Here is a 13,467-nt window from a genome sequence, read left to right on the forward strand (position 1 = left end):
AGGACAGAATCCTTTAAGGATGGCTGAAATCCCCAAAAGATGACCGTCCCTTAAAGATAAGGTAGGAAAACTAGAATGATAACAGAGAGGTCGCCCCTGTATGCATCTGAACACCACATATCTTATTTGGGTATTTTGTGTGTCTAAGTTTATGCCTTCTGTATAGAAGGCAAACAAGAAGGAACTGGGTTCTGCGAACTATATCCTGATCTAGGAAATATTTCTACAGTGCATCTTTCTTAGGAATTTTTATAGCACTTATCACTAGAGTATCTGAGAATGCAATTTTTCAAATGTGGGTGCCTAAAGCTAGGATGCTAAATAAAGGTGGCCTGATTTTCAAGGGTGCAGAGCACCTGCAGCTCCTACTGACTTCCAAAGGGATACGGCTTCAAGAACAGATGAAAATTACTCAGCACATCTGAAAATCAGGCCACTTATTTAATAGTCTGATTAGTCACCCCATGTTGCAAAATTACAACCAGAGTGCCTGGCACCTCAGTGCAGTGTGTCCTGTCCTTCCACTGGGGCAGGTTTTGTCACAGTCTCTTCTCTCTCCACCACTTCCTGTCTTTACTATCCCCACACTCAAATCCCTCCCTGATAATTTCAGTTTGCACAGACTAAATAGTGTCTTTGTTTTACACAATACACACACACAATGGCAGTATCTTTTGTCTCTGTGGAAACACAAGCAAAAAGATATTACAGAAATGCAGTGAGTACAGGTAAAGCAAAGCACGAAGAGATCTATAGGAATATCACCTAAATCAATCACCTGTGAAGATGCAGGAGAGGACTTCCCTAAAGCAGAAAATTAAAATCTAGATCAGGGAACAGTGGAGTAAGTGGAAGTGTGAAATAGTAAAAACAAAGCAACTTACCTTTTTAAACATAACTAGTGAGATGACAGCAGATGCTGTGAAAAGTGCTGTTATGATTATCATCATAATGCCAACAGGAATACTCTCGTTAAGCCCAGTCAGAGATGAAATCCATCCACTAAAGAAAACAATGACAAACTTTATTACAGTGGTGCACTATATATATTTCCTTTTAAAGAAACCTTTGTAACCTTCTGGTTCTGTTCTGACTTGAGAAAAGTAATGAAAATTATAAAATATAAACGTGGTCAGCTTTATAAAGTAATTTAGAAGTTCAGTTCCTAAATTATGTAGTCTTAAAGCTAGGGCATGTCTACACTACAAACTTTTGCCAATGTAAGTTACATCTGCATAAAGCTGCCGCAGTTAGTATATCGTTTGTGCGCATCCATACTCACCAGGAGTGCTTGTGTCGATACACAGTGCGGAGCAGCAAGGGTAGGTCTTCCAGTGTGCAACTCACCACTGTCCAGCACAATGTCTTTTGGGAACTTTTGGCAATGGATGTGGGGGGGCAAACAGAAGAGTGTCATGCAGGACTGACTGGAACTCTGGGGCCAAGTTCCCATCATGCACTTTTCTCCACTCCATAATGCCATGTCTATCCCATAATTTTCATGCCTACTTTGAAAAATCCCACAAACCCACGTGGAACTTGTCACTGTCCGCCCATCACCGACAGTAGCATGGAGCCTACACTGCTCTACACTACTGTCACAAGCACTACAAGAACAGGCTGCATGATCCTCTGGCATTTACAGAGCCACAAGAAGAGCTATGGGGAACATGACAATTTCCCGGAAGACAGACTGCTATGGGACATAGAGCAAACCAATTCAAAGATTGTTCATGGCATTCATGGAACAGATGCAAACGGTGGAGTGCCACTTCCGGGCCTGAGAAATGGGCACTGACTGGTGGACTGCATCATAACACAGGCTTGGGATGATGAGCAGCCGCTGCAGAATGTCTGGATGCGCAAAGCCACACTCCTGGATCTGTGTACTGAGCTCACGCAAGCAGTCCAGCGTGGGGACACCAGAACGAGAGCTGCATTGATAGTGGAGAAGCAGGTGGTGATCACGCTGTGGAAACTTGCAATGCTGGATGACTGGAAAAAGTCTAATGTAGTGCCCATCTTTAAAAAAGGGAAGGAGGAGGATCCTGGGAACTACAGGCCAGTCAGCCTCACCTCAGTCCCTGGAAAAATCATGGAGCAGGCCCTCAAGGAATCAATTCTGAGGCACTTAGAGGAGAGGAAAGTGATCAGGAACAGTCAGCATAGATTCACCAAGGGCAAGTCATGCCTGACTAATCTAATTGCCTTCTATGACGAGATAACTGGCTCTGTGGATGAGGGGAAAGCAGTGGACGTTTTGTTCCTTGACTTTAGCAAAGCTTTTGACATGGTCTCCCACAGTATTCTTGCCAGCGAGTTAAAGAAGTATGGGCTGGATGAATGGACTATAAGGTGGATAGAAAGTTGGCTAGACTGTCAGGCTCAACGGGTAGTGATCAATGGCTCCATGTCTAGTTGGCAGCCGGTATCAAGTGGAATGCCCAAAGGGTTGGTCCTCGGGCCGGTTTTGTTCAATATCTTCATAAATGATCTGGAGGATGGTGTGGATTGCACCCTCAGCAAGTTTGCAGATGACACTAAACTGGGAGGAGAGGTAGATAGCTGGAGGGTAGGGATAGGATACAGAGGGACCTAGACAAATTGGAGGATTGGGCCAAAAGAAATCTGATGAGGTTCAACAAGGACAAGCGCAGAGTCCTGCACTTAGGATGGAAGAATCCAATGCACCACTACAGACTAGAGACCAAATGGCTAGGCAGCAGTTCTGCAGAAAAGGACCTAGGGGTTATAGTGGACGAGAAGCTGGAGATGAGTCAACAGTGTGCCCTTGTTGCCAAGAAGGCCAATGGCATTTTGGGATGTATAAGTAGGGGCACTGCCAGCAGATTGAGGGACGTGATCGTTCCCCTCTATTTGACATTGGTGAGGCCTCATCTGGAGTACTGTGTCCAGTTTTGGGCCCCACACCACAAGAAGGATGTGGAAAAATTGGAAAACGTCCAGTGGAGGGCAACAAAAATGATTAGGGGACCGGAACATATGACTTATGAGGAGAGGCTGAGGGAACTGGGATTGTTTAGTCTGCAGAAGAGAAGAATGAGGGGGATTTGATAGCTGCTTTCAACTACCTGAAAGAGGATGGATCTAGACCGTTCTCAGTGGTAGCAGATGACAGAACAAGGAGTAAAGGTCTCAAGTTGCAGTGGGGGAGGTTTAGGTTGGATATTAGGAAAAACTTTTTCACTAGGAGGGTGGTGAAACACTGGAATGCGTTACCTAGGGAGGTGGTAGAATCTCCTTCCTTAGAAGTTTTTAAGGTCAGGCTTGAAAAAACCCTGGCTGGGATGATTTAGTTGGGGATTGGTCCTGCTTTGAGCAGGGGGTTGGACTAGATGACCTCCTGAGGTCCCTACCAACCCTGATATTCTATGATTCTATGATTGCTACCTGTCCGTGGTAAATCATTTTGGAGTTGGAAAATCCACTGTGGGGGCCACAGTCATGCAAGTGTGCAGGGCCATTAATCATCTCCTGCTGCACAGGACTGTAACTATCACCAACATGCAGGACATAAAAGATGGATTTGTAACAATGAGATTTCCAAACTGCGGTGGCATGATAGCAACGCACATATCCCTATTTTGACACCAGACCCCCTTGCCACAAAGTACATCAACAGAAAGGGCTATTTTTCTGTGGTTATACAAGCGCTGGTGGATAACCTTGGACACTTCACTGACATCAGTGTTGGCTGGTCAGAGAAGGTGCATGATGTTTGCATCTTTAAGAACACAGGACTGTTCAGAGAGCTACAAGCAAGGACTTTCTTTCCCAACTGGCGGACTACCACTGGCGATATAGAAATGCCAACAGTGATCCCAAGGACCCCACCTACCCTTTACTCTTCTGGCTCATGAAGTAATACACCAGCCATCTGGACAGCACCAAAGAAAGATTCGAGTACCATCTCAGCAGGTACAAAATTACAGTTGAATGTGCTTTTGGTAGATTGAAGGGGAAATGGTGTTGTTTACTCCCAAGACGATCTCAGTGAGAAAAATATCCCAATGGGTACAGCTGCCTGGAGTTCACAATTGTTACCAGAGCAGTCAGTGTTGAGCATTGTGGGAGAACTGCTAGAGGACTGGTGGAGTCGACACAAGTAATGTGTTGTCTACATCTCTGCTGCATCAACCTCAGTACATTGATCATGACTCAACACTGCACGTGGAGGTAGTGTTACTATATCAGCATAATGGAGAACTTACATCGGTGGGAGAAAAATTTAAGTGTAGAAACATGCACAACTAGGTCAGTGCAAGGCAGCTTATGTTGACATAATTTTGTAGTGTAGATGAGGTCTTAAGACTAAAAAAAACTTTTCAGATTTTTAGACAGGATGTTACTTTTTTTTAAACTCTTAATGAAGAATGGTGAAATATAAATTCACATAAAGAACTGTTTATCTATTCTCTGATCAATAAAATGTTTAAAAAAAACACACCAGATTATTTTACTGAATAGCATTAAACTAGTTTGCAGCAGTATAACTAAAGAAACAAAGGATTGATGAAAATGCTGGTAATGTCAACAAGTCCCTGTCTGACAGTTTCCTGCCTTTCTTCTTAACTACTGAGCCCTTAGGGTGGTCATCCTCATTGAGGGCAGCATGGCTTTAATTCCATTGCATTCACTAAAAGAGAGTATCTTTTCCAAGAGCAGCCTCCCTTCCACTTGCTAAGGTTTTGAGGAAATGGCAGCCACCGTAACTCATGGCAGTCTGTGGCTTCACTCCTACTGAAAAACATGGAACACAGGGGAGAGCTTTTCAAGGGGCTGTCTCATTCACATGCAACCACTACATTAGAGATAGCATCACTGAAGTGAAAAAGAATTTCTCACCAAAATAAACTGGATAATCTTATGGTAAAACAAAGTAATTTGAAACTAAAGTTAACATCGATCTCTGCAATCTCAATTGTAGACTTTTTTTTATGAACAGCGAAAACCAGGTAATGGACAATATAATGCAAAACTCAAAATCACAAAAGTCAGGAAATAAAGAGTGCACCTACATACCTACATGTCACCTTATCATAAATATACACCCCACAGACATTCACAAGCACATGCTGTCCATTCCCCTAACAAGCAAATCAACCTTAATCAACCACAGTCACTAAGGTCATATCCATACAACATTAATTCTGCCTTCTGTATACTATAGTATTATCAACCTCAAGAGACCAAAAATAATGATTCAGACTTAAACAAAAACCCCACCACAATATAGTTTGGGCCAAAAAAATCATATGAATTAAAAAAAAAAAAAACATTTTGTTTTGTTTTTTTTTGGAAAGGAGGGCGTCTGCCTTGATTTTTTAACTCCCCCTTCCTATATCCTCTGTGTATGTGACAATTAGTGTTGCCCAGTTCCTCAAATTTATTGGGCAAGCTAACTTTGTTCCTACTGAAGAAACCTCTTCAGTGGAGCACCCTAGCCCCATCAGTTCTGCATCCCCAGCCTCCTCTCTGCGCCTCTTGGTTCTCTTCACTCTTCTCAACCTTTTCCAGGCTTAGGAGGTGGGGCAGCTCTAGAAGCTCTTTGCCCCTTCCTAGGTAAGGTGCTTCACGGAGACAGAGGGGAGGAGCAGAGAAACCATTCCACAGGATGCTCACAGGAAGGAAAGAAGGAGTGGTGTCACTCTGAGATGCTGGGCTCTTTAGCCGCCTTCCCCCCCCACCCCGCCCAGTGAAAATGGCTTGGGGGGGAGGGAGGGGGAGAGAACTCGGTAGCAGTTGATTGATTATTCTGCCCCAGGAGGTGGGAAAGTGGGGCAGACAGCCAATCAGAGGACTTAAATTCACTAGCGGGTTGGAGCTTCTTACTTCATTGCAAGATTGGCTCCAGCCCCAGCCAAAATTATCTTGAAAAAAAATCTCAACACTGTGAAAAAACTTGCAGGTCTCCTGGTTAAGAATATATATAATGAGATGATCAAATCCATACCGTTAGTGACACACTGCTAAAAGAACTTCAATGGCAAACAAAAAAAGTAACATATTATATATACAAGTTGTTATAAATGCTTACACTTCCAAAGAGGAAAAAAACTCAGCCTCAAATACAGAAACAGTATGAAATGGATTAATCTCACACGAACACTGGCAAACAGAGAAGAATTAACCATTGTCACACCCAAACAACCTTGAGTAGCACTGATCTGCTAAAAATATATGCATTTGAGTGTGTCTGCGGACATATGTGTATGTAGGTATGTGTCTTTGCTCTGTGCCTTTTTTCAGTGCTGAGTTTGGCATTATTGTCTCAACTGGTTTTCACAATGTTGATTTTCATCTATATGAAAAGTGGTGCAGGTACTGACTATTTTTTGGGAACTTCAGCAAACTATCTTCAACCTTAATTTCAGCATTTCCTAACTCTGAAATGGTTGACTCTGCAACGTTAACATTCTTTCAGAGTAGTTTTTAAATTGAAACAATATATATATACACACAGAGCCCAGCATGTTTTGGGTGATGTATACAGTCAATGATAAACAACAACAAACATTTTTAAACAAAAAATGAAAATTTCCCACAATAGAGCATGCCAGCTAAATATAGTACCACCCAAACTTTATTTCCCCTTTTCTAACTATCCTGTTTTTACAGGAATCTCACACTTAGGAATCTCTTATAACAACAATGCTAAAACACTGCAACACTGTACAAAAGTAGACCAATGCCCAGAACATGGAAAGGTGAAAGTGGAGGGTTAAACTATGTGGGGAGGGGAAGGTAAGAGATATAAAATACATCCACAGAAAAAGAGGAAAAAACTACATCCACCAACAGAACCTCAAGAATGTTTCCTCCAAAAAACAAAACAAAAACAATTTAAAAAGAGATGTCTTAAAAGAAAACAAACCTCAGATTCTGTAGCACAAAGAATGAATAAGGATTTCTCCCTATAATCTAAATTTAAGCAAATCATGTTTTGTCTGCCTTGAAATTTGCATCAAAAACTGCTTTGTTTGAACGAGTAGGAGCAGTGACATGAACTAACTGAAGATCTGCCAGATCACAGCTATATGAAATGCAATCAGACAGCCATTTAAATATGGCCCTTTTCATAAATGCAGTGTCAAAAGAATTGAACATTTGTACTTAGGTTACAATTAAATAACCAATTTAATGCCCGTTTAATGTTGAGTTTGTGGCGGTATGCAGGAATAGGAAGAATATTAATATGACAATAAGTGAAATTAGGTCAAAATGTTTTAGTATCTGTGCAAAGGAATCAATGCTAATTCCGAAAACCACCTAACCCCTTTAAAAACTTGTCTCAGGTGCAACAATTACTAGAACCTGAAGCTCAAAAACAACAAAACCCACATGAGTTGCAAGTGAAGTCAGGGCCACGGGGAAAATAGCTTTCCGTTAAAGAAAACTAAGCTTACAGATGGCTCAAAAGGAGCTTTTATTGGCTTTGTCAGAACCACATTATCCCATGCCAGAGGGTGGCTTTTTAAGTAGGGGTCTCAAAAGTATCATGCTTCTCATGAACATGCCAACAGGTGGCTGCAGAGGTCCCCCGGTCTACCTTCAGCTAGCTCATGGTGAATTACAACACATGGACTTGATCTTTAATCCTGATTCAAAAGGTAGAAGGACAGTCAAGTAGTTTGAGGAAGGCATTTAAAGGATCCATGTAGACCTGATTGTACCAAATCACAAATAGACACGGCAATTCTCCAAAAAGGGACATCTTTAAGGAGTTTAATGTACCCATCCTACACACACCCACATTATACATCATTTGCAAGCTTTTTTAATGTACATTTAGATGAGGTATGATGAGGAGCTGTCTCATGGTGCCGTAAGCCTGCAAACAAGGTGAAACAATGCTACTAAAAAATGAGTGTCATTTTTTGCAGTTCCAGAAACACTGCAACACGATGACTAGTTTTTACTGTTTAAGTTAATTTCAACACCTTATTGAAGGTGTGGCATTTATTGATGAAAGCTATCAAACGACAATGTATTTTTATCAGTTTTGCATGGGCAATATTTTTTCTAGACATGATTAAGCTGTTTAGCATGTGACAAAAATCAACATTTTGCAATACACTAACATGAAATATTTTCACCTCCCATATATAATTGTTAAAGTGTTGTTAACTTTCTATACTTTCAATTGAAATTTGCCGAGTAGATCAATCACATCTCACACTGAAGGTTATGCAGGAGTAGGTTAAGTGCCCACAGTTTGTAATGCATCATGAGTAGATATAAATTCATGTGAATCCCTAACCTAACGCTTCTCCATTTGTAAGCTTTGAACATAGAATGCAGTGTCTCATATGCCTGTTAGAATGTTTTCATTTGTAATTCCCTATCCATATAGTACACTTTGAAATACTCTAGAAACTAGCTTTTTAATTCAGTGAGACTTATACATAGGTAGGTATGAACATTAGAGATGACAAACATTCATATTATGAACATTACTCCTGGGGGAATTCTGCACCAAAAAAATAAAAATTCTGCAAAATTCTGTCAAAACAACACTACATAATCATGGAAGTTTCAATTATTTTGGTACTTTATATCAAATTAACTGTCAGCAAGTATGTCTTTAACAATACAGACACAAAAATTCCCCCCCAGGAATAGAGAGTTAAGGAAATCCCTATGACAACCCACTTCCTGTTTCTCTGCCCCATCACTACCCCAGAGCCCAGCCGGGGTGGCCAGACACCAGCTCCTCTCCCTCCCTGAACCCAGCCATGGCCCCCTCCCAGCCCAGACACTGGCCCCCTCCCCAGCCCAGACACCGGCTCCCTCTCTCCCAGAACCCAGCTGTTCCCCCCGCAACTCAAGAAATCCTTCCCCTCCCTCCCAGCTGTGCCACACACCCCCAGGCCCCGGATACCCCTCCCCCTACCGCCCAGGGATCCAGAAAGAGAAACAGCCTGATACTGGGTCCCAGGCTTGGACACAGTTTCTTGCGCGCCACTGTCTCCTTCCCTCAGGGTGTGCGGTGAACTACAGCTGCTAGGAATTCCACTCTCTCCCGCTCCTCCTCCCCCCCGCAGTGTCTTCTACATGCGAGCTGGGCTGTACTGGGTCTGGCGACCCCTAGTGGCAGCCAGCAGCACTGCAGCCCATTTCTGTGAGGGAAAGGAAAAATTATGCACAAAAAACATTAATCTCTGCAAAATTCTGCATTGCACAGTAGTGCAGAATACCCCAGGAGCAGAATATGCAAAAGCTGAGAGAGAAAGAAGTGGCCTAAAAAAAAACAGAAGCGAAGCCAAAATGCACAAACAAGTCTTTGCCTCTACACTGAAGAGGGATGAAAAGCATATTACAGTTCTTACCAACCATGCCATCAACAATATAACAAATCCATCTGACCTTGAATCTCATTCAGAGGTGCTTATCAACATATCTACTGGACTTCATGTAACATCAGATGTACAAGAGTCTCTACTAAACTAGTAGATGTGGCTGAAGAACAAATAGAGGAATTTGTGAGAGGTGTACTTGATTCTGATGGGGGACACATAGCTTCCTCAGCACAGTCAAGAAACCTGGCATCAAAACATTTGCTAACATGTCCAAGGAGGACCAAATTTATGTCAGCAAGGGAGAGACAATAACAGAAGCTACCAGCCTAGAAACTGGTTTCCGCTGAGCCGTCCTTAGCAAGGTGATGAGTTGATGTTTCAATGTCAACTGTTCTTAGAACCTGTGCTTAAGCCCCTCTTCCATCCTGATGGAACAATGAGAAGAACAGACAAAGCTGAACTAAAGCATCAACTGGGAGCTCAAGATGAAATATTCCATAAGGTAAGAGCAAAGAAACCACAGTGTACATTAGACAGATGGCTGGAATCAAATTCCACACATTCAATAAATTGGCTACTGAGTACTTGAGGCAGGTCCTAAAAGGATTTGACAAAGCTAATTCTGTCATCGAAGTCTGACTGATATCACAACAGTAACACTGTGAAAACTGAAGAAAGAAAGCACCGGACAGGACCTAAGGTTGGATGCAAGAAATACCAGGTGATCGGTGGACACCCTGTGCATCCATGGAAAAATTCCTCTGTGACTGTATGGTTCAAAATAAACCTGAGATTGTAGCAGCACACCCCAAACACTCCTCCTTGCTGGAGGCTTCTTCACAGGTGAAGTAGCAAAGTTCATCATCAGTATAGGTGTTGAAGAAGCTCAAGACAAGTACAGTACTCAAGAGGAAGTGGACACAAGGATGCTGCTGTATGTGCCAATACGGCTTTTGCGTCTCTTGGCGTCAAAGGAACCATAAGAATTAGGTCACCTAATGCAGATGTTTTGGTCCTTAATGGAACACACAGATAACATGTGGATTGAAAAAGACATCATTACCAGTGCAACTGAATAGCATCATATCATACCTGTGCAAGCTCTTTGTGATACACACACTCCTCACTTCTGCAACATACTTCTTGTTATACACACATTAACAGGCTGTGACTGTGACTATTTGGTATTGGGGAAAAAATGTGTATAATGCTGTCAAAACAAAGGGAGCTTACCACTTCAGAGATCTTGCCAAACTGGGAGAGTGGCAGACAACCCGCAATTTCTGCGGCAAGGAAGTTGGTAGCAGTGCTGTATGACCAGAGCAAGAAAGAAAAGGACACCTGCGGAGATCTGAACTGCTTGCACCTCAATCTAGCTATCACAAAGGGCAAGTCACTGGCCAAACTCCCACCATGTGAGGACAGTTTTGAAGAGCACGTCAAAAAAGCATCTTGGCAAAAAAAGATATTGGATCACCATTGCAACATGAATGGAAAAATGTGGATGATGAACTGGTTCTTGTACTCCTCAAGGGCCCAAAGGCACCTGACCTTCTACAAGTCCTTATTTGTGCCTGTACCAATAGGGGTTGCTACTCAATCAACCGTGGTTTTTGTCAGAACAATCTTCCCTGCACAGAATTGCACATATACCAAGGCAACGAACACTGTAGTAACCCACACACTCTCAGAGATCATAACAACAAACAAGATGATGATGATGACTAGAAACATCACTAGCCGTATTACATTTCAATGATACCCGTACAAATTTATGATTAGATTTTGTTTTACCCTTTACATTGTTGTTGTGAAGTCCAACTTTAGGTCTTGAAATAATACATGAAGTCACTAAACTAACAAATGAATACAAATATTTCAAAGTGGTCATTTTAACATGTCACTGCTGATCCCTGTTTCTATGGTAACAGCACCACTTGACAGCTCCACATCACACCTCATCTTAAAGTAAACATAATAAGCTTTCAAATCATGTGCGCGATTAGAGAGGTTTCATTATGTCTACTAAATTGGTCACGGTCTGCTACTTGCCTAAAATCTTTTCCACTTGTGGATATGTACTTTGGATACTTTTGGGGATCCTACTAATTGGAGACTGCCTCTGGACTACCTCCAGGCTAGCAAAGCTCTATGGTTCTGTTACACTGATGTAAAGTGATGGTTCTTGTGATGTTTGTCTTCACTGGGGATCTCAGGGTCCACTGAGGTTGATTTACATGCAGACTTGCCATGGCTATTATGAATACGGCCAAAGCCCTGCCTGCCAGCATTTGTAGCCTGATCCAGGTTGTCACACACCAGTTCCAACATTTGCTCCATCAGACTTTAATGTCCTCGTTCCTGCCAAAGCAGGAAGATCTCAAGTTGAGCTCTGTCTAGCAAAGTTCCTATGTATTCCAACTGTCTATGAGAGACAAGTAAGGGGCTGCTTTATGTCATTTATCATGACTTCTAATCACTCTAGTGCTTTGGTGGGGACATGTAGTGATTCTTAGACAACTTATTCAGCAGTGTCCTTGGTCAGCCAAACCATTCCAACAGGAGAAAATATGTAATCCCAATCCGGTACATATAGTCCTTACTATAGTCATAAGCATTTCATGAAAACGTGGTGCTGAAGCCAGCCCATAAATCAATACACAGAAATAATCCTATTCCTCTATGAAGATGACCTCACTCAAATATCTGGGACTCTCAGGATGCTTCTGTGGGGGCAGAGATTTCAGGTAACCCCACTAAACCTGATGGGTGTCTGGGTGACCCTCTCCAAACAAGTCTTGTAAATCATGCTGGTCATATTTGACGCCAAGATTTAAAATCCATCTACCTTGGTCTTCTACGAGAGAAACCTTCCTGGTAAAGTCACATTTCTTGAAGCCACTGAGCTGCCTGTCTTCCTCCTTTGCAGGTGAGGAGGACATCATACCAAAATAGATAAAACTAAAACCTGTGCTGACTGCTCAAAATATGCTGATGCACTCGTGAGTGCGCTGATGGCTCACAAGCTGAGTACTGATTAACCAAAACTCCAAAAGAATTCATCCAAAAGCTGCTCAATTTAAAACTTTGATGCAGGCCTCAAAGCATCAAGTATTAACGGATGATTCAGTGAGCACCTAGTTCTATGAGCAAAGCCTCAACATATCAGAGCCTCAATGCAAATGCACCGAGACAATGATTCTGCATAATGAAAAAACTTTCCAAAAGAAAAAACAAACAAACAAAACCAGTGAGATAGGGGGTACTGACCCTAAGAGAGAGAGCAGATTAGACAGTATGATTCAAAGGCCTGGACAACATTCAGTGCTCTGGGATCATGCATCCTGAAGCATCAACAAACTGGCAGGAAGTTACATATCAGAAAAGGATACTATATTGATTAAAAAACAGAATATACAATTCCCTTGTCTGCTGGCTTTCCAAATTGGACCTACTAGAACTTTTAAACAATGGCAACTGGTGGTGCACAACAGACCAGTAAAAGGGAGGAATCTTGCATCCAGTACTGCAGATAGCCAAAATGTTTACAATTGGTGAGGTCAACCCTGCCTTCTGTTGCAAGCACAAGACCCAAAAGCAAGACCTCACCAGTCTGGTCTAAAAATGGATACTGACCGTCAAAAGGCAAGTCCTCAATAGACTGCTAAATGTCCAGAGCTATCCCAAAATCACAAAACCAGGATGCCCTTCTCATTATAACTGTGTAGGCCACAGTCCTCAAGGAAGCATATGCAGCTTCTAGAGCAGACTGGAATGAAGTCTTTGCCACAACCTATTTCTCAGTTAATGAGGCCCTGAATGATTCCTTCATATCATCCAGCAATTTGTCTGACAACTTTGACATCAGCTCCCCATTAAGAAAATCATATTTTGCAAGAAGGGCTTGCTGTCCTCATCTGGAGCAAAGTAGTAGAATAAATCTTTCTCCTTAATGCATCCAGTCTCTTAGCCACTTTTTCTTTTGGGGTAGACTTGAATTTCCCCTGCCACGATCTCTCATTAGCAGCTGTGACAACTAGGGAGTTTGGTGCTTGGTGGAAGTAAAAAACCCACAAACCCTTGAGATGGGACATGGTACTGTTTATCAGTATGTTTGGCTATTGGAGTGGTGTGAGCCAGGTTTTCT

At 42.2% G+C, this 13,467-nt stretch overlaps 1 protein-coding gene across 2 annotated transcripts in view; it reads right to left on the reverse strand.

The window, feature by feature from the left end:
• The window catches only part of SCAMP1 (secretory carrier membrane protein 1), a 125,748-nt gene that overhangs the window by 43,041 nt on the left and 69,240 nt on the right, over nt 1-13,467 (reverse strand). For both annotated transcript variants that reach the window (XM_084628704.1, XM_084628705.1), the window contains exon 8: nt 885-1,002. In XM_084628704.1, the coding sequence (XP_084484830.1) occupies nt 885-1,002 (118 nt within the window). The remainder of the gene's footprint in view (nt 1-884; nt 1,003-13,467) is intronic.

This window comes from Lepidochelys olivacea (genome assembly GCF_965140295.1).
Source record: "Lepidochelys olivacea isolate rLepOli2 genome assembly, chromosome: 5".
NCBI lineage: Eukaryota > Metazoa > Chordata > Testudines > Cheloniidae > Lepidochelys > Lepidochelys olivacea.